General features: G+C 33.7%; 1 protein-coding gene across 1 annotated transcript in view; it reads left to right on the top strand.

The window, feature by feature from the left end:
• CPNE8 (copine 8) overlaps positions 1 to 26,397 on the top strand; it is a 318,004-nt gene that overhangs the window by 244,040 nt on the left and 47,567 nt on the right. Inside the window, exons 12-14 of the mRNA XM_082419257.1 lie at positions 1,819 to 1,872; positions 2,892 to 2,953; positions 17,810 to 17,856. Of these exons, the coding sequence (XP_082275383.1) occupies positions 1,819 to 1,872; positions 2,892 to 2,953; positions 17,810 to 17,856 (163 nt within the window). The remainder of the gene's footprint in view (positions 1 to 1,818; positions 1,873 to 2,891; positions 2,954 to 17,809; positions 17,857 to 26,397) is intronic.

Here is a 26,397-nt window from a genome sequence, read left to right on the forward strand (position 1 = left end):
AATAGCCAAAACATGGAAACAACCTAAATGTCCATTGACAGATGAATGGATAAAGAAGATGTGGTACATATATACAATGGAATACTACTCAGTCATAAAAAAGAACAAAATAATGCCATTTGCAGCAACATGGATGCAACTTAGAGATTATCATACTAGAAAGAGAAAGACAAATACTATATGATATCACTTATATGTAGAATCTAAAATATGTCACAAATGAACATTTCTACAAAACAGAAACAGACTCACAGACATAGAGATCAGACTTGTGGTTGCCAAGGGTGGGGGGGAGAGGGATGGACTGGGAATTTGGGGTTCATAGATGCAAACTATTACATTTAGAGCACATATAGCACAGGGAACTATATCCAATCTCCTGAGATAAACCATAATGGAGAAGAATATTAAACAAAGAATGTATATATATGTAAAACTGAGTCACTTTGCTGTTCAGCAGAGATCAGCATAACATTGTAAATCGACTATACTTCAATAAAAAATAAATTTAAAAAATAAAAAAGACAAAATTGAAAAAAATTATAAAATAAAACAAAATGAAATGTTAAAAACAAAACCAGAAACAACCCAAGCAGCAGGAGCATCTAAGGAACGGAAACAGTTAGCAACTGTGGGAGCTGGGATGTAATCAGGCTTGGGTTCTTGCTGTTTTTGACTCCAATAATGGCTAAAATCTTTTTCTACATTTATTCTTTTAAAGGCTGTGTGCAAAAAAGAAAACACACAAGTTACTTTTATATTCTTCTAAAGAGTCTTTATAACTACCGATAAGAAGATGAGACAAAGAGGAGGTGGTCCCTATGGATGGTTTCTTAGCTTCATTACCTTGTAGGGTATGATTCTCAGCCAGGCAGAATTAAATGGGATGATGAAAAACCCATGGATAATAACATTTAAGACCCAACTTAAAATTAAATAAAATCCTAAAATGAAAACAAATAAGTAAATAAATAAACGCCTCCTACTGCTTTACAGATTCATTTTGGCAGGTAAAGACCTTCTCCTGGTGGTTCCCCAGGCTTATGGGACTACCTTCAGAATTGCAGTTGTGCTGGTTTGGAGCTAGTTTTAAGGCTGTTGCTAGGTCTACAGTGGGATCTGTAGTCAGTGTGCTTGTTGCTAGGGGCTCAGGTGAGTGTGGATTATGTCCAGTGCTGGATGGATGAGACTGGCTCCAGTACTTTTGTTCAGTAGGGTGGTCCTGGGCCATGGTTCCTTTTCAGGGTGTACAGTTGGGTCCTCAGTCAGTCAGCCTATTTCTAGGTTTGTGAACTGGTGTGACTCCCACCAGGACTCCCACAAGGACTACAAACTTTTACACATTATTATGTGTCTGATGGAAATTATTACCATTATAAAGCAATAAGTAGAGCCCATAAATATTCACATATTTGGGTGATTTGTCATGTTACTGCATTTAATCTAATAAAAAGTATTATGTCTCTTGGATATATTTTATTTATTAGAGAAACCCATAGTTTTTCTACAAAGCAATCACTATTATTTGGGACCTTGAATATTAAAAATCTCTCTCACATCAAGAAGATGTAAATGGGTAGGGTAATCAATGCATAAGTTACTGAGAAGGATATTACTGAAAATATATTTTTTAAAGAAGATGATCACTAGTAACTTTTGCAGAGAAGTTTTGGCTGATAGACTATCTAGGAGTCATACTAAAGGCATTTGTAAGTGAATAAATACATAAGAAGTGAAAGGCACCAGGTTGGACTACACATTTTTAAAAATATTTCAGTATAAAACCTGACATTGTAATTGTTTTATCTGCTCTTTAAGGTGATAAATCCCAAAAAGAAAGGAAAAAAGAAGAAATATACTAACTCAGGAACAGTAAGTCAAATTTTATGTTATTCATTAAGGATTCAAATAAATGAATAAAAAATATATATAACATTTTGTATTGAATAAAAGCTACTAAACACTGCACTGTTTCACTTAGGGTTTTAATGTGAAGGTATATAATAAAAAATTAACTTCCTATGGGAATTGTAATGGAGAACACCTTATAGGAGGCAGCGACCCAGCTTCCTGCAAGTTGTCCTAGGGGTTGAATGGCCTCTGAGAGAAGGTGAAATTTTATTATGAATTCTTCATTCAATGAAATCACACTAGAGAAAATCAAGTAGACCTGAAAAAGTGTAAGTTGTAATAAGAAATATTATACTCTTTATAGGCTATACTTAAGACTTGTTTTATAAGATGTGAAAGTATTTGTTTATAGTTCATTAAAATTGACAACTCTGTGGAAATGCTGGACTAAATCAGTACAGGAAGGTGCAAAGATGAAAGTAAGTTAAAATTGTGAAAAATCAAAAGCATCCTATTTTGATAAAAAATATACTGAAAATGTTATCCTATGATTAACTGTCCTCGGGAGAAGCAAATATAAGTTCCCTCCAAGTTTTCTTTTAAAAGATTTTTATAAAGCAAGACATTTAAGATATTAGATGGCCTCATTACAGGTCTCTGACAAAAACACCCCTTTCTTTTTATATGGTTTAGCTCACTGATTTTGATTTTTTAGTTTTAACCATTTTCTATCTTCCTTTCATCTTTCCTTTATATCTAAAATGAGAAGTAACACAGTGTCCTTGTAGATAATTTGCATGTTGTTCTTCAAAGGAAGTAAACTGGTCATAGAAAGGAGTCATTTAATTTTTTGGCCCCTTTTCTTCTGATAATTTTAAATGTAAGAAAAATCAGTCCTAGTAAATTTTAATAAAGAATAATATCTTTATTGATGTTCAAAATGCTAGGAAACATGATTTTCTCTCTAACAGAAAAAAAGTCCATTTGGGGATGCAATTAGTACCAGCAGGTAATTCTGCCTTGTTTTTTTCTTTTTTCAGGTCACGTTACTTTCTTTCTTGGTAAAAACAGAAGTTTCATTCCTTGACTATATTAAGGGAGGGTAAGTCATTCTCTGAAATTGTTTCATTGCTTAGGCAATGGTGAGAGGCAAGTTTGAATGTGTTTAGAAACTTCATGACAACAGCAGTCAGAAACATCACTTATGTAAGCCTCTTCCTAATTATAATTAAGCAGGGTTTTTTTTGGGTTTTTTGTTTTGTTTTGTTTTGTTTTGCCAATACTGATTTATTGCTAGAGTGTTGTCAAGCCAAAGAAGGATTGAGAGGATGAGGGGGGCCAAAGGAACAAAGACAGTTTCCCACAAAACAGAGAGCTTACCCCCTTTTGCTCTTTGTTAAGAAAACAAAACAAACAAAAGCTATACTTGCCCAAATGGGGAATCTCTGCTATATATGGGCATCTTGAAACCTGCCACCTGGATACATAAGACTAAGAAGCTACAGGGTGATTGTTTCAATAAAGTTAAAAGAAAACGTACTAATTAGGAAAAAATGTTTGCCAACTCTCCTTAGTATTCTGATGTTTGTGCATATTTCTGTCTTTAGAAGATGAGAAAATAGAAAGTTGAATTTGTCATAAAAAATAGATTCCTGTAAAAATAAACTCCTTGGTAGCTGTAGATAATAGTTGATTAAAAAGATGGACATCTCTTAGCATGCTCTTTATAAACTTAAAAAAAGTGCTTGATAGATCTGGCTATAATTTGCATGTTGAAATGATGATTTGAAGTTTTAAAATACTAAAAATTCCTTTTAGTTTTTGTTTTGTTTGTCTTTTGGCTTTGCTTTGTGATCATGTGAAGTGGGTAGTGTATGTGTGTGTGAAAGAAATACCCAATAAGTATTGTCAGCAGGACAAATCAAGTAATATTTTGATGTGAATCTATCAGTAAAAGAAATTTTCAGAATCTATTACCAATAAATCACTTTTATTGGTTGTTCACATTCTCCTTTTGAGGATTCTTAGGGCTAATTAGAGCAAATGGGTTTCTACAATACTTAAGCAATAACAGTATTGACAACTGTCATTTTTATGCTTCTTATCACCTCCAAGATTTTTTTGTGTTTGTTTTTGGTTTACACACATCCTATTTATATAGCACTGCCTGTGCTGGAAGAAATGGTAGTGACCTTTTTCTGACAGAAATCAGTGTATAAATGGAGCCCCAACCTATGAAGTACACTTTGTTCCAATCCTGGCTTCCCAAGGGTTTTATAAGAACCCATCTTTTAATTTACAAATGGGATATGGAGAAATAGAGTTTGAAATTTACTACATAGTTAATCTAACTGGACTTATATTAATTTTTATATAATATTATCTAAAAAGGACATGAGGAATATCTGCATATAAATCATTTTTATATGAAGATGTATATAACAAATTTATATATTTTTAAAATATACTACAATTACATGTTTACCTATTATTCATCACTATTTCTAATACTTATTATACAGATATTGTCCCTTTGATAATGGAATACGAATTGAGAAGCAATATAATTATTGTATTCTGTGTCTTTATGTGTCTTTGCTCTTAAGGACTTGTTATAAGCAATTGGGCACAAAATTTAAATTCTGACTTTTATTAATAATATGGTGAGGAGATCTGGCTTTATCATGACACTCCTTATCACTTCAGTTTCCTGTAGTTTACATGAGTCGCCTTAGTTTCTTTCATGACCTTAATGATATTTATTTCCCTTCACTCTGAAGTTATTGCTTATATTCCTACAAAAAACTTACTCTCACCTATCAACTTACTATACAGTGTAATTTGCATATAATAATAGCTAACATCTGCTGACAGCTAAGTGCCTCAAGGTTATTAACTCTACCTATCTCTCTGTTGGTCCCTTTCCTTTTCTGCTCACCTCCTTTTTCCTTCTCCCTCTTTCTCTCATGAGTAATATTCACGTTGATAATTCTCTGTTTTTCTAAAAAAATAAAGAAGTTTATTTACTTGATGTACTGTTAACTTTCAGTCTTTGTATAACTAATATTTTCTATCTCATTGCTGCTAGTCAAAAATACAGTTTAATTTACATAGCCTAAGGGAAAATGATGCTTTGGCATGCAGGATATCTAAGAATTTTCCCATCAGATATTTGTGAAGATTTAAACTTATTTAACTGTGAGTTATGGGTATTTATTATGATGGTTACTTCATAGAATTCCTGACTCTAATTATAGGAAATGAGGAATAGAGTTTTATGTTCTCATCTTTCTTAAAAATCTCTTTTGGTATGAAAATAACAAATTGTAGCAATTTGAAATGAAGAACATGAAAGCCAGTGTGGAAATGTAGCTACATCTATTCCAAATATTGCAGCAAATTACTTTTATTTTTCTTAACAGATTTCCTACTGATTTTTTTTAGACATTGTAAGGGACTTCCCTGACGGTCCAGCAGTCAAGACTCTGTGTTTCCTGCAGGGAGCACGGGTTCGATTCCTGGTCGGGGAACTAAGATCCCACCTGCTGTGCAGTGTGGCCAAAAAAAGAAAAAAAAAAACATAGACAGTGTAAGCTTTCTTCCCTTGCTATTAAGAAATCTCAACCTCCAAGTAGATAAATGCACCGCCATGATGGAAAATTATGTTGAGCAGACACATAATTACACAAACTTTCTGAATAATAGCAAAATAGAATATAATGAACTACATTCATTTCAAATTAGAACTAATTATAATAATTGACAGTTAATTATTATAGTTTCAATAATGGCTATTGACTCTCTTGTGAATAATATCAGTCAGAATTTCTAGTCTCTTGCAACTAAAAAAATTCTGTAAACTGTTAAACAACTCAGTAATATTTGGTACTCTTCAGAGTAACTTTTTTCTGAAACTACAGAAACTTTTTTTTTTAGTGTTTTATTTTCAGTTTTGAGGAAAAGAAGTATTATATCTCCCAAATTTTAAACATAAGTATCTATATTTGTGTTCCACATTGTAAACATGAAATGTGAAATGGTACAAAGAAAGTAATGTAAAATGAAAATAATTTATTATGAAACTAGAATCCCCTGTAGTCATACTCTCTAGAGATAATCACTGTTAGAAATTTATTTATTCCCAAACACACATCATTATTTTTAATGAGTGGGATAGCACTGTGCACAATATTCTAATGTATATTTTCTTCATTAAATATATTGTATATATATGTTTCTGTGTCAGTACTTATAGATCTACCATATTTTAATAGTTTTCCATCATATGGATGTACATAATTTAGTTTAAAAATCTCCTGTTGATACACACTTTAGTTGTATCCATTTTATTTTCATATTATAAACAAGGCTGCAATGTAAACCCTGTAACATAGCTTTTTTGTACACTTCATTAAACATATCTGCAAGGTCACATCCTAGAAATAGTATTGTTGGTTTAAATGGTATGCATATTTTACAATTTGTCAGGTATTTCTAATTTATTGTGTTGACAAAAGGGTAATAATAATAATTTATACTTCTAACTTCTGTGTATGCCACCTTACCATATACTTACCCTTACTGAATAGCATCACTACTTTTTCAACTTTGCTAATTTAATAGATAAATATTATAACTCATTGTCAGTTTTTATCTGTGAAACCTATTTATTAGCCATTGTGATGTCCTTTGTGAAAGTCCATATTTAACCAGCCGTATCTTTGGAAACACAGGTTTCAGAACCTTTTATTTTTGCTTTTCCCCTGCTCCCTCTTCCCTAGTCCCACCAAAAAGATTGAGTATTTTCAACTGAGAACACCAGACCAAAGGTAGCAGGGAGCTACATCCTTCAGTACAGTAAACACTTCAGATAAACTTCCCCAATATTCACATCTTGGTCTTTAACACCACTTCTCTTCTGCACACATCTAAAGAGACTCTTTTTAATCTAGCCTTGCCTTTTGCCCTATGATTACATTGAAGAAAAACAATAAAATTAACTAACACTTTGGGCTGCAATCAATGAAGCAATCCAAAATAGTATTTTGGAGGTCATAACTATTTGCAGATTTGTGGAGTTATCAAGGTTAGTTCTTTTGAAGAGATGTCCCACCATATTTCTGAATAAGTACGATATTTCAGAAGTGATTGGAAACAAGTGTTGAATTCAGTTTTGTTTTTATAAAAGTTATAGTAACTACTCACTTTTAACTTAAAATACCAAGATATCAGCATTTGTTACTGGTATTTGTGTATTGTTTTATTGTTAACTTGGGTGAGTATCATTATTGCTAATTTGGGTGGCATCAATTCAGGAACCTACTCACCGTATTCTAGTCTAGCAGAAACTATTGTTGAGTTTTGCTTATGCTGAATCTTAATCGGCAAGTAAAACTAGATGTTTTCAAACAAGGTGGAAGATCATCATATAAAACATGAGTAACAGCAATTACATTGGTACTCTGGCTAGCTGTGGGTTATCCAAAATAACATTAGTTTAGGTTTTCCTGTATTCATTTTGTTCTCTACATTAATTGTATAAACTATTTTCCTTATACTGGACAACATGTGGGAGCATGAGAATAGATAAAGAGGGCAAAACAGGTGACTGGTGTGGAACATGTAGGACTAACAGATTGTGATTAAACTCTTAGAAGGAAATTCTTGAATCACACTTTAAAATGTAATCTCTCTTCTTGTTTCATCTCACAAAAAATAATTGAATAGAAAATTTTGAAAATATTGTTTTCTCATGAATCCAAGTAGAAATTATGTATAGTTAAGAATGAACACATTTAAATATTAAATAAAATTGTTCTCAATAGTCCTTTAATATCTTCCCCTTCAAAGAAACTTCTTTATATGTCTAATTCTTAGTATTGGATATTCTAGGCTTCCATTACTGTAGATACAGACATGGGGGTTTGTAATCCAGTTAACTAAATTGTCACACTCTTCGCTTAAAATTCCTATTTGTTTTTAATGTTTCATTATGCTAAGAGATTTGGGAAAAAAGAGTGGAAAATCAGGCTTAAAGTGGCTTTCTAATTAATCTATATTTATTCAGTGGCTACTCTATGTTCAGCTCTATAAAAATATGTTGAGAATGAACAATTAAAATGGTTACAGACCTCTAAATATCTACATCATTATTGATGTAGATATTTACCTGATTGATTGTTTGTGAAACCATGTTGTTAGTGTGTTACTTTTCATTCATTGTCTCAGTTCCTAACACACTGTGTTTAGCTGCAGTAGACAGGTTTATGGATTGAGGTACACAGTGAGCAGATGAGACAGATGCATTCTCAATCAGACAAGGTCCAATTTTTATGGAAATATTCTGTGAAATAAAAATTTAATTTTTAGACCTTCTTTTTTTCCTTTTTTTTTTTTTGCTAAGCAGAACCATGCTTTCCCTGGAGCATAAGATACAATTTATGACTTGAGGTAGTAAAGAGTTTTATTTTCTAAATACAATAATATCCACAAAGGAGGTCTTACTGTAGAGTAAAAAAAAATGGATTGCCTCTTCTGGGCTGTTGACATTGGGGTTATTATTTTTAATCATACTCTGTATGTTTTTCCTGTGGTTATTTTATTTCTCTTTACTTACTAAAAATGATTTTAATATTAAAATTCTGATATAATTGGCAACCAAATATGTTTACTCAGTAATCCTTAATGTATGACATTGAATATCCCAATTATCATTGATAAGGACAATGCCAAATTCATTGAAAATCAGAGACAGTTCTGAAATCTAAATACTCCTTTAAGGTAACATCATCACTTTTATAATAATTATAATTTGTGAAATGGGTTTATTGACCTCTACAGACAACAGCTCACATTATGAGTATCTGAGGACAGAATCATAAGTTTCAATTTGGTTTTGTCTGCCTTTCAGTCCTCTGTTTCTCTCAGGTCTTCATGAAACTCCACCACTAACATGACCAAGGAACAAATATATATAAAGTTTTTCGCATTTCTTTGACTGGCAGATGAATGGGGAAAACAGATCTCAAATTCTCGTGCACACTGAGTACCCCTAAGCAACCAGAATGTCATGTCAACCTGAAACCCTAATCTACACTTTTATCAGAAAATTGAAGGTATTAGAAACTTGCAGACCTACAGACTGTCATTTACTTCCTGTGAAGAAAGCCCAAAATGTCATCCACCTCGTCCCAAATGAGCTTCACAACCACTTATATACAGTGGTTGCTAGTTTCCCTGGTTACCATTTTAATTGTTCGTTCTCAAAATATTTTTATACAGCTGAACATAGAGTAGCCACTGAATAAATATAGATTAATTAGAAAGCCTCTTTAAGCCTGACTTTCCACTCTTTTTTCCCAAATATCTTAGCATAATGAAACATTAAAAACAAATAGGAATTTTAAGCGAAGAGTGTGACAATTTAGTTAACTGGATTACAAACCCCTATATCTGTCTAGCTTAGATTTTATTATCTTGTGACCTTCCTCTTTCCATGCCTCATATCATAATCACCAAACAAAACAGATGGGCCAGGCTTTCCGGGATTAGAAAAAATGCTTTTGTGTTGCCTCTGCCAGAAATCATCTCAACTCTGTATCTGGGTTTTAGTGACTTGGAAGAAGGCAAGATCAAGATGAGAAGCATGAACTGCTTATTTTCCTCACATATTAACTGAAAGGGAGCATGAGAGAAGGTAATAGGGGAGCCCCTAAGTGGGCAAGTTCTGGGAAAGAATCAAAATAAGGGGTAAATATTTGGCAAAAAATCAAGTCGGTTAAATAAGTGGTTGCTGAAGGCAATGCATAATAGTGGCCAAGAATTTGGGTTCTGGCACTAACTGCCTGGTTCAAATCCTAGATTTGTCTTTTGCTAGCATAACCTGTTTCCGTCTCTATGAAATAGAAATAAAAATAATAATACCTATCTCACAGAGTGACTGTGGATTAAATGGCATATACCCTCGATAAATGCTAGCTATCATTTTTCTGAATAATCTGAATTTGTTTAAAGTTCTAATATGTCTTTTCTCATTGTTGGTGTTAAATGTCCTAATTAACAGAGACATGGAGAGAAAAAGACATATTCAACTTTATAAAGTCAATAAGTCTTTTTTTTTTCTTTTTCTTTAGTTCAATTCTCTTTGGAGGATCATGCAAGGTTATTCCTTCCATTGTAGTCAATCACAACCCAAACTCTTGACACTGAATCTAAAACTTGTCTGAAATTATATGCAAAAGGTTTATATTCCACTCCAAGTAAAAAGTCTTAGGAGAAAAATTAAAGCTATCTACCTATTATAGGCTCATTGTAGAGGCTAAAAGTGGACTTTTTAATATGCTTATTTTAAAGGTGAGTTGAATATAAGTAAGTGCCATTATTAACGAGCTCCATAAGGATTTTTAATTGAAGCAAGTGCAATGATGCTATAAAATATTTGCCTTAGTTTTATACAGTTGGAGGCATTATATTAGATATGTCGTCTCAGGGAACACATCTTGCCAGAACATGCAACACAAGTTTATTTTCTAGTCCAGTTTCTTTTTGAAAACTGAATATACATAACTAGGATTTTTTTATAGTGCTTCTTGTTGTGACACCCAAGTGTTTTGCATTCATCAAATAAGTCGAGAGCTAAACCCTGCAGTGCTGAATGAGGATAAATATAATAAAAGTAAAGCCATTCTGCCTTCTAGAAATACATTCACCTAAAACATTATTATATCTAAACTAAACTCATCTAAAATGTGATTTAGAAAAGAAACTTTTGGAAGTATTAAGAAGACTCATAAACACTGTTTTGGTTAATGCGTGATTCTAATTTTTATATATACAAAATGCATGCTTGAGAATTCTAAAGATGTCCAGTTATAGCCTTTAAGATTGTGATTTAATTGCCAGCTTATGTTATTTTTCAAATGATTTTTTCAGAACTATATATTTCAAAGTCAAAGGAAATTGCATGTATGTTTCATCATCAGAACCAGTGCTAATTTAGCCAAAATATTGACAATCTATTTTGTACCAGGCAGTTTCTTAGTTATATTCCATTATCAGAGTGTGTACTTTTAGCCACACTATGTCTAAAATAGTTTCTTTCTGGTGGGAACTGAAAGCTTGGCAGCCAGGGGAAAGGGAAACAGAGTTAAGCAAATAAGGGTGGTTTACCAAGGGCAGGTTGTGGAAGGGTGGGAAAATTTATCACTGACATTGCTTAGAACTGGTAGTGTATGGTGATATTAAAATGTAGACTGTGTATTAGTAGATTACATTATTGTTTTTAAGTTATCTGCAGACATTGTACCTCCTACTGCCTACACCCTTGGAGGTTCATTACCCCAGCCATGATACACCACTTACCTTCACTATGGGAAGAATTAATGAAAAAAGAAATATACCTATATGTTAATGTAAAGAGAGAAGTGTTTCATCTGACTCAACAGAGGAAAGGATTAATATGAATAAGGAAAGGATGACATGGTTGTTCAAGAGATTGGTCCTCCAGCACGCAGAATATTTATTATATGCAGGTACTTCAGGATTTTATTTCTGATAAGTAGAGGGCTTCTTCAAATTAGCTGGTACCTTTTTATCATATGAGAAAATTGAGATTCTGGGACATGTTAATTTTACAAATGAGTCACAACTAGCTAGCTAGTTGTAATTCTGAAATTCAAACTACAATCTATAATTTAAAAGTTCATAGCTTTCCTGCTAGGTATCATGCCTCTTCAGCAACTACCTCATTTAAAATGGGATTCTAGGGAATCCCCTGGTGGCCCAGTGCTTAAGACTCAATGCTTTCATTGCTGTAGGCCCAGGTTCAATCCCTCATTGGGGAACTAAGATTCCGCAAGCTGCAGCGTGGCCAAAAAAAAAAAAAAGGGGGGGATTCTATTGGATAGTGCTTCTCTTTTTGGTTAGAGGTTGATATGTTTTATTTTGTTTTCTTTATGTCACTTATGTGATATTTTCTAAACTAATGATTTGTAAAAATGTTGGCCATCTTGCATACCTACCTTGATAAGGAGTCCTTGAACTACAGGATGATCAGCTTACCTACTTGCAAAGTTGTATTTTGGAACACTTTAATTGTGTTTAAAAAAATACTGAAATTAATCTTCAAAACCTGGAGAATGTACAAAGGTTTGTTAATTTATGAAAACTAGATTTAATAAGGACCAAAACTATTAGCATAAAAAGTTTAGGAATCATATCACTTGTCTCCAGTTTCTTTTTATTCTTACTTTTGACATTTCATTGATCCCACAGAAATCCAAAATTTTAGGAAGGATAGGAAGGAAAATAAAGCTAAGATCAAAGCTTATAATTACTTCCTGCAGGGGGATTTTGTTTGAGGAAGTACCCAGATGACACCTTCTAACAAAATTAGATCATTTATGGTGGTGTTTTGGTTTGGGTAGACTGGGACCTTAGAAGCCAGTGTGAAGGAAAGGAAATCTGACATGGGAGGATCAGGTTGTAGAAAAAACCTGAAACTCTGATAGATCTAGAAATTTGATAAATATTACACACTCCAGTTTTTAAAGAAATATGCTAAACTTGGGTTCTAAAAAACTAGCTTCAATATGGTGATAATAATCATAACAACTACTTCTTGAGTGCCTGATATAAAGGACAGGTGCTTTTCTTGTCCTTAGAGCAGCAATCCAAGAAAGATTTTGTTAACCCTAGCTTATTACAAATGAGGTGCAGAGAGGTTAAATAGCCTTTCAAAGATCATATTACAAGTAGGTGGAAGTATTTATATTTTAATTTGTATTTGTGTATCTCAAAGCCTGCCCTCGTTCTAGCAGACCTCACTTGTCAAGGGCAAATAATCCTGTCAGTAGTTTATGGGCACAGGAATCCGGAATTTTGAAGATGTAGCAAAATTTAGAGTCAGGCAGCTGTCTGTGTTGTCATTCAGGTAGTTGAACTGTTTTTAAGAAAGAGGGGAAAGGTAAGGCAGAAAAGTTCAAGGTTTAGTCCATGGTGAGCTAGGGTCAAGAAGGATTAGGCTGCGGCTTCCCTGGTGGTGCTGTGGTTGAGAATCTGCCTGCTAATGCAGGGGACACGGGTTTGAGCCCTGGTCTGGGAAGATCCCACATGCCGCAGAGCAACTAGGCCCGTGAGCCACAACTACTGAGCCTGCGTGTCTGGAGCCTGTGCTCCACAGCAAGAGAGGCCACGATAGTGAGAGGCCCGCACACCGCGATGAAGAGTGGCCCCCGCTTGCCACAACTAGAGAAAGCCCTAGCACAGAAACGAAGACCCAACATAGCAATCAATCAATCAATCGATAAAATCTTAAAAAAAAAAAAAAAGAATTGTGTGTTTAGAAAAAAAGAAGGATTAGGCTGGATAATAGTGCTTGAGGAAGTGAACCTGAGTTCAGGGCAGGTTCCAGAACCCAAGGGTGAACTAGAGTGCACCTCAGTAAATCAAGGCAGAAGCATAGTCTTGGTATTGGCAAGGCAAGAATGAAAAGAATATTAGAGTTGGGTGGGCATCTCAACTTCATTTAGGGTTCTAGATTCCAATAGCTAGTTGGTCTGAATCTGCCTTTGTCAAGATTAATTTAAAGAAAGGTGGAGAAAGTTCATCTTTCATGTTGGATAACGTTCAGTTTGTTCAACTGAACAGAATTTGAATTTGGGAAGAAAGTGAAACAATCCTTCTGCACATCCCCATCACAGTTAGTTCTTGATTATTAATTCATAACAGCTGTAGAAAAGTTATCTAAGATGGTATCACTCTGTGTGTGTGCATACATGTGTGTATGTGTAGCTTTCTTTGACATGCATATATATGTTTTCTATGTATCTTTGATGTGCTAGTTAAATTTTCCACATTAACATCTGATTTATCTGTCATTCACAACTTTCAGAAAGGTGGCAGAATGAAATAAGGACAGTTTCCAAGAGTATATTTCAATAGTACTAGGACATATGCATTGGGAAGTGTCATGAGATGTTACTACTAACTCATGAAAATTTGCAGCCGTGCCTTTTTTATACTATCTGGGTTTCTTGAAATCCTGTTCTTTTTTGTCTACTTCTAAAACATAAAATGAGAGCTACACTAACACTTCCTAAGCAAAATGTTTCAAGGATTTATATGTGATAGCTTTATGAATACTCTGTCAAGAGAAATTTCATGTGAATTCAGTTGTGTTGTTGTTGTTGTTGTTATTGTTTTTTAACTTTGACTTATGGTTGCTTCTTTTTTCTCTAACATTAAGCTTCAAAAAATATTAAAGGTAAAGTAAATAAATTAAAAAAAATAAAAAGGTAACAATTACTGATAAAGATTTATTTTACTTTTATGACAAATCATTTATCAAAATCTTCAAGAAATCTGTTTTAGCCTAAGGTTGTAGTATTGCTAGCAACTTTCTTTAAAACTTTTATTAGCTAATATTTTCAAAATACAAAAAATGTGGCCCTTGCCATAATAAGTATACATTATTATATGAATGAGAACATTTAAGAATTGTGGGAATGAACAAGCTGTTATCCACAGTAAATGCACAGTTGTGTTTTAAGTTAGGCTATTGATTATTAATTACATGATAAACTTCTGTGCTGTTTTGTCATTGTTTTTAATTGTGGAAAGTTGAAATTGAGCTCTATGAGTTCAAGGATAGTGTTTGCTTTGCTCCCATTTTCTGTTGATCACTTAACACAGTGCTTGACAATCAGAAGATGCTCAATAAATAATTGTTGAATTGTAGTTTTTTAGTTGCAAAAATCCAAATGGTGTTAAGGTTAAGGGACTATCACAACCATGAAATGATCTGTGAGCCATCATATTTCCCTTCTGATTAGAATACTGTTGATTCAAAACAGTAAAGGAGTGAGATTCTTTCTGATATGCAGAATGAAGCAAGGAAGTGATCAAATCTTGACATCAATTAACCACCAAATATGCATCAGTGATTGTTTTACTTGTCGAGATTTTCTGTTGCACCATGATTATCAAATGGTCTTAGTTATCATTTAGTGCTAAATACATCTGTCTTTTATATTGTCTTGGAATGTCCCAAGCTTCAAGCTTCATAGGTACTCTTGGTACAGCCTGGCTCCCCACCTTCTTCCCTCCTTTCTTTCTTTATTTCTTTTTTCCTTCTTTCCTTCCCCCTCCCTTCCTTCCTTCCTCCCTTACTTCCTTCCTCCCTTCCTGCCTTCCTTCCTTCCTCTCTCCCTTCCTCCCTCACTCCTCTGTCCCTTCTTTCCTTTTTTCCCTCCTTTTTCCTTCCTCTTCCTTTCATTTCTTTTTAAATTTTCTCTTCTTCTTCTTCTTCTTTTTTTTTACACTTTTTGTTGTACCTAATCTACTTGGTTTTATAATTTGGTTTCTTTAGCTAGCTAAAGGTTTCAGTAAATAAATACTTTTCTCTCATTTTTTATTCTTATATACAGTATACTTCTTCAGTTAGTAGCCATATCTTTTCTTTGCAGCTTTGCTAGGTACAACTGACTTTGAAATGACCTTTGTATCTCTAATTATTGAAGTTTTTTTTATCTACAACTAATGCTTCTAAGGAGTTGGTATTTATGCTACACATCCTGGGCTACCTTGGAAAATATATTAGAAACAGTCATAAAATGAACGCATTCATTCATCCAATAAACACAGTGATGTTCCAATATGTAGAAAGCAGACACTGCTATAAGAGAGAGTTGAGCCAAAACAAGGTGTCTATCCCTAAAACCTAAGGAAGTTTGAACCAAAGACACAACTGCTATATTGACTTTTATAATGTGCTAAAACCCATGTTCTTGAAGCTTAGAGTTATTTTTCATTCCTAAGGAAGTGTCATTTGAGTAAAAGAACATAAAAAGGCATTTATACCAATTATCTTGTGATTTATGTATGTAACATAAGTGATAGAAGAAGGACAGACTTTCCCAAGCATGAGACTATGTCCTGGCATCTTTATCATTAAGGATATCTGTATAGTATCATTTTTCAGTTTGTAATATAATATCACTATCTTTTATTGTGTTTTTATTATAACCAGACAGTTCACAAATATTTAATTGTACAATTAAAGTAGCATAGATTTTATAAATATGGTCTTGGAGGTTACCTGTGAATTTGAATTCCAGTACTGACATTTATTACTTATGTGGAAAGTTAAGTTTTATGAGCATAGATTTCCTCGTCTATAAAAGGAGAATACTAGTACCTTCCTTTAAAAGTTATTATGAGGTTAATTGATAAAAGCTATATAAAAACACATTCTATATGTATATGTTTTATATATATATGTGTCTCTCTCTCTATATATATATACACACACACACACACACACACACGCGCACACACACACACACAAAGATAATGTTTCATGTAGTTTTTCTGTCCGTCCTTGCTTAATTGTTATGTGCCAGGTACCTGCCTTCTGAGAGTTCTAAAACGTGGTAAATGTCAGCAACTGGGTTGCTGAAATTCAAACCCAGTCCTTTCAGACTCAAAAGCTAATAAACCCTTTCTAATATACCATACTATACCCTGTATTATAGTCACTTTCTCTCTAGCAGCAGAATGACAATGCAATGTGCTGATGGTGACTGTTCTTTTCAATTCCTCAAAGGGATTTATTTTCTCAAAATATTCTCCCAAATGTTTCACTGATTCTTTTTAAAAAAGTTTTATGTGTTAAAAGTGTTATGCTCCAAATTAGCCTATATTCTTAGCCTCTAAACCTAATTTCTACTCTGAGACAAAAGTTACCATATAGCTATAAAGAGAATCTATATTAGTTTTTATTAATGTAAAGCACAAAAGGTTGTTTATTCCTTAGGGAAAAAACGTGAATTTGTTTCAACACCTGAGTAGTATTAAGGGTTTTCAGCTGAATTTTTATAGAAAAAAGGAAATGTTACTATACTTTATACTAAGAGAACTACAAGGGACCCTATAGTGCCATACCCATCATCATCACCATCCTCATCATCATCACACCACCATTTAAATAACAGATCAAACTTTGAAGTGTTATATCAATTGTACAGTGTATCAAAATTAATTTGTTATTTAAAATAGTCTAAGTAACCATGTTTTCAAATTATTTACTTTTTAAATTAAAAATTATTTTGTAAATTAGATGTGACAACAGGTTATCCCAGTAATTATATCATTGTCACTTATTTGTGTTTTTATGCCTTCTTTGGTGAGAAAGTGGAATTACATATAGAAAGACTTAGAGGTTTATCCAAAAGAGTGAATTTTTAATACGAATGCCACCTCCTTGGTTTCTACCAGGAAAAAGAAGAAAAAAAAACACAAAACACTAATACAGTAAGATAATTTTGGGTAACTACCATGTGCTGAAATTTTTAAGTATATATAACAATTTCATCTATATAAATATTTATCCATATCTATAAATACATGCAAGTACACAGGAGTGCTGTGAGCACTGAGCACTGAGCACTGATCAGTATTTGAAATACTTGAGTTCTGAAGAAAGCAAAAGAAAATCCTGTGTTTTCAGGATTGTTGGAAAGAATTAGTTTAAGGAACGATATTATTAGATATTATTTTAGCAATGCCATACTTTTAAGGGCATAATAATTTCACATCGACTACAGAATAGTTTTGAAAACAAATTAAAAATAAATGTTGACATTAGAGACTGGAAAATAATTATTTACAGTTTGACTTCATTATGAGCTCCTCACTTAGCTATTGTGCTTTCAACTAGAAGCTATTTTTATTCCTGATGCTTTGTTTTGTATTTTACAGTTGCATGATCGTAAAGGTATTTTGCCAGTTTCTTAGCTTGTAAAACTGCCTAACTGATACTATTCAGTGTGTGCTGTAACATAGTTGCTAGTAATAACATTTAAGAAAATTAGTGATGTTAAAAATGTAACAAAAATGGAAATCAAACTTCTTTTTATGAGGTTATTCAGTTATTAATGATTCTATTTTACTTATATTTTAGAACACAAATCAATTTCACAGTGGCTATTGATTTTACTGCATCAAATGGTGAGTATTGCAACTATCCCATAATAAAAATTATCAGCAATTACATTAAAAAATAAATATTTATTTTCATAAGGTTTAGATGTTTTCTTTCCACGAATACATACTTCTGAAGCGTTTCTTATAAAATTCGGATAACTTTTCTTTTTTCAGTATTATGAAATAGTTCAGGTATACAAAAGACTATAAGAAATACAACAAAAGTGCATAATAGTCCCATTCAAATTTATTAAATATTGAAATATTGCCTTTTTTGTTTTACATATTTTTAAAAGGAAAATTTTAGATCTAGTTAAGCTCATTGTGTACCCTGCTCCTTTTTTTCTATGCTCCCTTCTTCTCCATGCATAACTACAATTCTGAAGTGTGTCTAACTATAATCCTCATTTTTATAGTACTTTTCTGTGTATTAATTTATATAAATGAATTCAAGTACATGTACAGTAGCAGCTTACTTTACTTTTACTCAATTATTTTTAAGAATTAGTTATGTTAACACATTTATATTTAATTAATTCAGATGGACCATCATATAACACCCCATGTATGGATATTCCTAACTCGTATATCAAACATTTTAAGAAAGGAAAGAGAGTGGACTTTTAACTTTATTTTGAAGTGACTTTGTTTCAAACAGAATAATCATTTAAAATCAGTTATTATGTGTCATAAGAACATGAGTCTCATTATTATTTTTTTTTTTTACTGGATCTCTAGTGGCGTATAATTGCTTCACAATACTATGTTCGTTTCTGTTGTACACAAAAGTGAATCAGCCATATGCATACATATGTCCCCATATCCCCTCCCTCTTGAGCCTCCCTCCCATCCTCCCTATCCCACCCCTCTAGGTCATTGCAAAACACCGAGCTGATCTCCCTGTGCTATGCTGCTGCTTCCCACTAGCTAACTATTTTACATTTGGTAGTGTATATATGTCAATGCTACTCTCACTTCACCCCAGCCTCCCCCTCCCACCCCGTGTCCACCAGTCCATTCTCTATGTCTACATCTTTATTCCTGCCCTGCAACTAGGTTCATCAATAACTAGGTTCATCAGTACCATTTTTTTTTTTTTTAGATTCCATATATATGTGTTAGCATATGGTATTTGTTTTTCTCTTTCTGACTTACCTAACTCTGTATGACAGACTCTAGGTCCATCCACTTCACTACAAATAACTCAATTTCATTTCTTTTTATGGCTGAGTAACATTCCATTGTATATATGTGCCACATCTTCTTTATCCATTCATCTGTTGATGGATATTTAGGTTGCTTCCATGTCCTGGCTATTGTAAATAGTGCTGCAGTGAACATTGTGGTACATGTCTCTTTGAATTATGGTTTTCTCAGGGTATACACCCAGTAGTGGGATTGCTATGTCATATGGTAGTTCTATTTTTAGATTTTTAAGGAACCTCCATAGTGTTTTCCATAGTGGCTGTTTCCATTTACATTCCCACCAACAGTGCAGGAGAGTTCCCTTTTCGCCACAACCTTGATTCTCATTTTTTAACTTTTACCAGAAGTTGCCATTAGTTTATATATTTATCTAGTTTTCTTTTCAAATTGTTTATTGTGCTGTAACTCTCACATTAAATTCACTTCACATTTCTCTCACATTCACTCACTTTTCACAAAATAATAGAATTTTAGGTAAGAGATCACTTACTCCAACCATCATCCTCTTATACAAACAAGAAAACTCAGATCTAGAAAAATCCTTTTACTAATCAACACATTTTGACTTGTTAGCAGTAGAGTTACAAATAGAGATGAGGGGACCAAATTCTAATTTAGCTTTTCTTTGACTACATGATAAATTTATTCTCCAATATTGTGGCTTCAAGTTAATGATTTTTACACATGTGTTTTATTCAGTAATATGGGAAACATATACACCAAAATCCAACTGGATTAAAATGCTAGCTTTCATTTATTGATAAACATTAGCACCACTATAAGGGCGAGAATTTATTCAATACAATGATACAAACTACTGAAACTGACTTAAGAAAATAGACAATCTGAATAGACCCATAATAGAGATTGAATTAGTAACTTAAAAACTATCCACAAAGTTTATGTGGGTCCAGGTATAGATAGCTTCACTGATGAACTCTATTTAAAGAGGAATTAATGCCAATTTTTCACAAATTGGAAGAGGAGGAGGAAGGAACACTTTCCAAAAGTGGTAGAGGAAGGAACACTTTCCAACTCATTTTAAGAGGTATTACCTTGATACCAAAACCAGACAAAAGCATCGTAAGAAAAACTAAAGAACAATATATTTTATGGATATAAAAACCCTTAACAAAATACTAGCAAACTGAATCCAGCAGCATATGTAGAGAATTATATACCCTGACCAATTAAAATTTATCCCAGGAATGCAAGCTTGACTTAATATTCAAAAATCAAATAATGTCATACACTGTACCAATAGAAGAAAATGTAAAAACCACATGGTCACCTCAATTGATATAGAAAAAGAATTTGACAAAGTCCAACATACTTTTATAATAAAACCACGTAAACTAGGAATAGAAAATGACTTACTAACCTTATGAAGGGAAAATATAAAAACCTATAGCCAACATCATACTTAAGGGTGAAAAGCTGAATGCTTTCACCTTAAGATGAGGAAAAAGACAAGGATGTCTGCTCTTGCTACTTCTATTTTACATTGTACTGGAGGCCAGGGCAATTAGGCAAGAAAAAAAAAATAAAAGACATCCAGATTGGAAAGGAAGAGGTAAAACTATTTTTATTTGCAGATGACATAATCTTTTATGTAGACAATCCTAAGGAATCCACTAAAAATCTATTAGAACTATTAAATGAGTTCAGCAAGATTGAAGGATGGAAGAGCCATATTAAAAAATCAATTCTTTCTCTATACACTTCCAATGAACAATATAAAAATGAAATTAAGAAAACAGTTCCATTTACAATAGTATCAAAAGGCATACAGTACTTAGGAATAAATTTAACAAAGTGAGTGCAAAACTTATACCCTAAAATTATATTCTGAAAAAATTTTGAAAGAAATTAAAGATCTAAATAAGTTGAAAAATATGCCACATTCATTGATTAGGAAATTCAACATTGTTAAGATGGCAATATTTTCCAAAGAGATTGACAGATTCACTGTAATCTCTATCAAAATCTGAAAGGTCTTTTTTGAAGAAATGGATAACTGACCCAAAAATTCATTTGGAATTTAAAGGGGCCCAGAAGAACCAAAGCAGATTTGAAAAAAATAGAACAAAGTAGGAAGATTCATACTCTTTTTTGAAACTTAGTACAAAGCAACAGTAATCAAGGCAGTGTAGGTCTGGCATAAAGATAGATATATTGATCAATGAAATAGAATTGAGATTCCAGAAATAAACCCATGCATCTAAGGTTAACTGATTTTGAGAAGGGTACCAAGATAATTCAATGGGGGAAGAATAGTCTCTTCAACAAATGGTACTGGGACAACTGGATAGCCACAAGCCAAAGAATGAGGTTGGACCCTTAATAGATCAAAAATCTAAATGTAAGGGTTAAAATTATAAAGCTATTAGAAGAAAACATAGGGATATAGCTTCATGACCTTGGATTTGACAATTGGTTCTTAGATATGACACCAAACACATGAGCAACAAGAGTAAAAAATAAATAAATTGAACTCCATCAAAATTAAAACTTCTTTATGCTCCATAGAACATAATTAACAAAGTGAAAAGACAAACCCCAGAATGGGATAAAATATTAGCAAATCAAATACCTCATAGAGGACTTGTATCTAGAATGTATAAAGAACTCTTATAATTCGAAAAAAGAACCCAATTAAAAGTGGTATTCCAGTTATTCAGAAAAGCTATACAAATGACCAGTAAGCACATGAAAAGGTACTTGACATACTTACGTATCAGGAAACGCAAATCAAAATCATATTGAGATACTATTTCACACCCACTAGGTTGACTATAATCCAAAAGTCAGAAAACAATACGTGTTTGGAGCATGTGAAGAAGTTGGAACCCTCATATACTGCTGATGAGAATGTAAAATGGTGCAGCCACTTTGGAAGACTCTTTGGCGTTCTTCAAGTTGTTAAACATAGAGTTACCATATGACCCAGCAGTTCCACCCTTGATATATATGCAAGAGACATGGAAACCTATATCCACACAGAAATTTGTACATGAATGTTTATAGCAGCATAATAGCCAAAATGTAGAAACAACCCAAATGTCCATCAACTGACAAACTGACTTTAAAATGTGGTATGTTCATACAATGGAATATTATTCAGCAATAAACAGGAATGAAATATGAAGTACCAAAACATGCTACAACACAGATGGACCTTGAAATCACTGCACCAAGTGAAACCTAGTCAAAAATGACCACATACTATGTAATTCTATTTACATGAAATGACCAGAATAGGCAAATTAAAGAGACAGAAAGTAGATTAGTCATTGTTTAGTGCTGGGCTGGATGGAGTAATAAGAGAATGATTGTAAATAAGTACATTTTTTGAGGTGATGAAAATGTTCTAAAATTGACTGTATTGATGGTTCTGCTTATTTGTAAATATACCTAAAATAATTGAATTGTACATTTTAAATGGGTTAAATATAAGTTATATGAATTATATCTCAATGAAGCTTTTTAAAAGAGCCTATTCAAGTGTTATTTTTTTTTTTTTACAAAGACTTAGTGTACCTTTAAAACAAAATCAGATATGTTTGAAAATATTCAGGGTTTAAAATATTTCAAAATCCTTAAGCAAAGAGTTATAACTAAGTGTAAGGGCTATGGAATCTGCCTAGATTCATATTCTAGTTTGACCAATTATTACTGTGTGATTTGGTCAAGTTATTTAATCTGAAAGTTATTTGATCTGAAAAATAGGTGTAATAAAAGTACCCATGTCATAGGTTTGTTGAAAAGGGATTAAGTGAGATATGAAGTAAGTTCATGTTACATTCCATGCTATTATAATTATTATTGTTATTAGCTGATAACTCAATGTTACCAACGTACTACAAGTTCACTTTTCCATATGCATTGCTGCTGTTATAGAGGTGGTACAAATATGGTCCCAGATTCAAGGAATTGTCAAATTTTGTGGTACAGAACACAAGAGCATAAGAGTAGGAGAGGAAAGACAATAAGGGCTGGAATAAATAATGAAGGTTGTCTGATGCATGTGAGACATAAGCTGGAGGAGGAGAAAGTGGCAAAGTGAGAGGTAGGGATGGAAAAGAAAACATCATTAGTGGTATAGTGAAGAGATTGGTCTGTATGAAGATGATACAAAGAGATAGAGGGAACATCTTTGAATGGGTAGGATTGGGCTCTGCTGTGCATGACAGGCTAAGATGTTTAGATATGCTGCGGTATTAGTAGCTTTTTTATTTTAGCTTTAAGTTGTGGTTTTCTTAGAGAAATAGAATTAGTTGCATATTGCAACCGATGGGTAACAATTCTTCTTACATTTGAGAGTTGTGTTAAATAACAACTTAGTAGTGGTATCGTTTATCTGTGGCTCCTGTACGCTTTTGAACAAGAGGCAAAATTCCTGCTTTAGAAAGAACTGTCACAGAAAAATTGCACCAGATAAGTTAGACAGGCAAGGAAGAATTTTATCAGGATTTTTGCAATAGAAATCGAAGCTATTGCAATGAAAGAAATTGAACTCAATTCCTCCAAAGCAAAAGGTGAGAGGGTTTTTAAGTGCTGTGGTGAACTAGTGGAAAAGTACTGAGAGATTGGAGGGGAAATTGGTCTGTGTGATTAGGCCATCTGTGTTTACTAATTAGCACTTACTGAAGGAAGGCTCCCGCTCTCCCATAGAGACTAGGCAACAGAGGTGATATTTTTCTTGATGATTACATTTCAAAGGGATGGCTCCCAGGTCCCTGAGGAAGACATTCCTGGATTGTAGAAGATTTATATCTCAAAGGAACAGAGAAGGAATTCACAATTCCAAGTTTTCTAAAGTAAATGTTCTAAGAAACAGGAGGTCAGGGACTTAGTCAGGAGAAACCTTTCTTAAGTTTAGGCAAGCTGAGGGGAACATTAGGGCCCATCTTGGTCAGAAGACACTTTTTTAGAAATTTTGTCATTTGGCTCTTGAATGCTGATAACACTTTGGAAATATAAATGCATTTACACAATGAATTATCTTGAAACCAAAATTGGTCTGGGTATTATTATATGCATTATAAACAAAAGGGAGATCTTTCCTTTATTTTGTTTCTCTCTGGATCTCAAGTGTTTATTATTATTTTTTCCCTATCAAAAAAGAACTATGCCTTGAAGCATTTCTTCTTAGGACAATGTTTTAATGTAGAATTGAGCTTTATGAGCTGTTACAAGTCCCATTTAATTTCCATTTTCACTTAAGAAACTAAAGGGACACACACAAGGAGCTGTTTTCCAGGATGCAGCTTTGAGAAAGCAATGTGGTGTTGAGACCATCTGGACTGAATACGTGACTGAACCCAGTTAAAGCCTCTGTATAAACTTTTAAGATTCTGGCGGTTGGGTGCGGAGATTGCTCGTTTTGCAGCCACCAGAGACAAGCCTCCAGTCTGTGTGGATGAAAGGCTCTTGGTGCTCCAGCCAGGCATCAGGGCTGTGCCTCTGAGGTGGGAGAGCCAACTTCAGGACACTGGTCCACAAGAGACCTCCCAGCTCCACGTAATACCAAATGGCGAAAATCTCTGAGAGATCTCCATCTCAACATTAAGACCCAGCTTCACTCAACGACCAGCAAGCTACAGTGCTGGACACCCTATGCCAAACAACTAGCAAGACAGGAACACAGCCCCATCCATTAGCAGAGAGGCTGCCTAAAATCATAATAAGGCCACAGACACCCCAAAACACACCACCAGACGTGGACGTGCCCACCAGAAAGACAAGATCCAACCTCATCCACCAGAACACAGGCACTAGTCCCCTCCACCAGCAAGCCTACACAACCCAATGAACCAACCTTAGCCATTGGGGACAGATACCAAAAACAACGGGAACTACGAACCTGCAGCCTGTGAAAAGGAGACCCCAAACACAGTAAGATGAGCAAAATGAGAAGAAAAAAAACCACACAGCAGGTGAAGGAGCAGGGTCAAAACACACCAGACCTAACAAATGAAGAGGAAATAGGCAGTCTACCTGAAAAAGAATTCAGAATAATGATAGAAAAGATGATCCAAAATCTTGGAAACAGAATAGACAAAATGCAAGAAACATTTAACAAGGACGTAGAAGAACTAAAGAGGAACCAAGCAACGATGAAAAACACAATAAATGAAATTAAAAATACTCTAGACGGGATCAATAGCAGAATAACTGAGGCAGAAGAACGGATAAGTGACCTGGAATATAAAATAGTGGAAATAACTACTGCAGAGCAGAATAAAGAAAAAAGAATGAAAAGAACTGAGGACAGTCTCAGAGACATCTGGGACAATATAAAACGCACCAACATTCGAATTATAGGGGTCCCAGAAGAAGAAGAGAAAAAGAAAGGGACTGAGAAAATATTTGAAGAGATTATAGTTGAAAACTTCCCTAATATGGGAAAGAAAATAGTTAATCAAGTCCTAGAAGCACAGAGGGTCCCATACAGGACAAATCCAAGGAGAAACACGCCAAGACACATATTAATCAAACTACCAAAAATTAAATATAAAGAAAACATATTAAAAGCAGCAAGGGAAAAACAACAAATAACGCACAAGGGAATCCCCATAAGGTTAACAGCTGATCTTTCAGCAGAAACTCTGCAAGCCAGAAAGGAGTGGCAGGATATACTTAAAGTCATGAAGGAGAAATACCTACATCCAAGGTTACTCTACCCAGCAAGGATCTCATTCAGATGTGATGGAGAAATTAAAACCTTTACAGACAAGCAAAAGCTGAGAGAGTTCAGCACCACCAAACCAGCTTTACAACAAATGCTAAAGGAACTTCTCTAGGCAAGAAACACAAGAGAAGGAAAACACCTACAATAACAAACCCAAAACGTTTAAGAAAATGGGAATAGGAACATACATATCGATAATTACCTTAAATGTAAATGGACGAAATGCTCCCAGCAAAAGACACAGACTGGCTGAATGGATACAAAAACAAGACCCATATATATGCTGTCTACAAGAGACCCACTTCAGACCTAGAGACACATACAGACTGAAAGTGATGGGATGGAAAAAGATATTCCATGCAAATGGAAATCAAAAGAAAGCTGGAGTAGCAATTCTCATATCAGACGAAATGGACTTTAAAATAAAGACTATTACAAGAGACAAAGAAGGACACTATATAATGATCAAGGGATCGATCCAAGAGGAAGGTATAACAATTGTAAATATTTATGCACCCAATATAGGAGCACCTCAATACATAAGGCAAATACTAACAGCCATAAAAGGGGAAATTGACAGCAACACAATCATAGTAGGGGAATTTAACACCCCACTTTCACCAATGGACAGATCCTCCAAAATGAAAATAAATAAGGAAACACAA

Source organism: Balaenoptera physalus, assembly GCF_965194825.1.
Source record: "Balaenoptera physalus genome assembly, chromosome: 13".
NCBI lineage: Eukaryota > Metazoa > Chordata > Mammalia > Artiodactyla > Balaenopteridae > Balaenoptera > Balaenoptera physalus.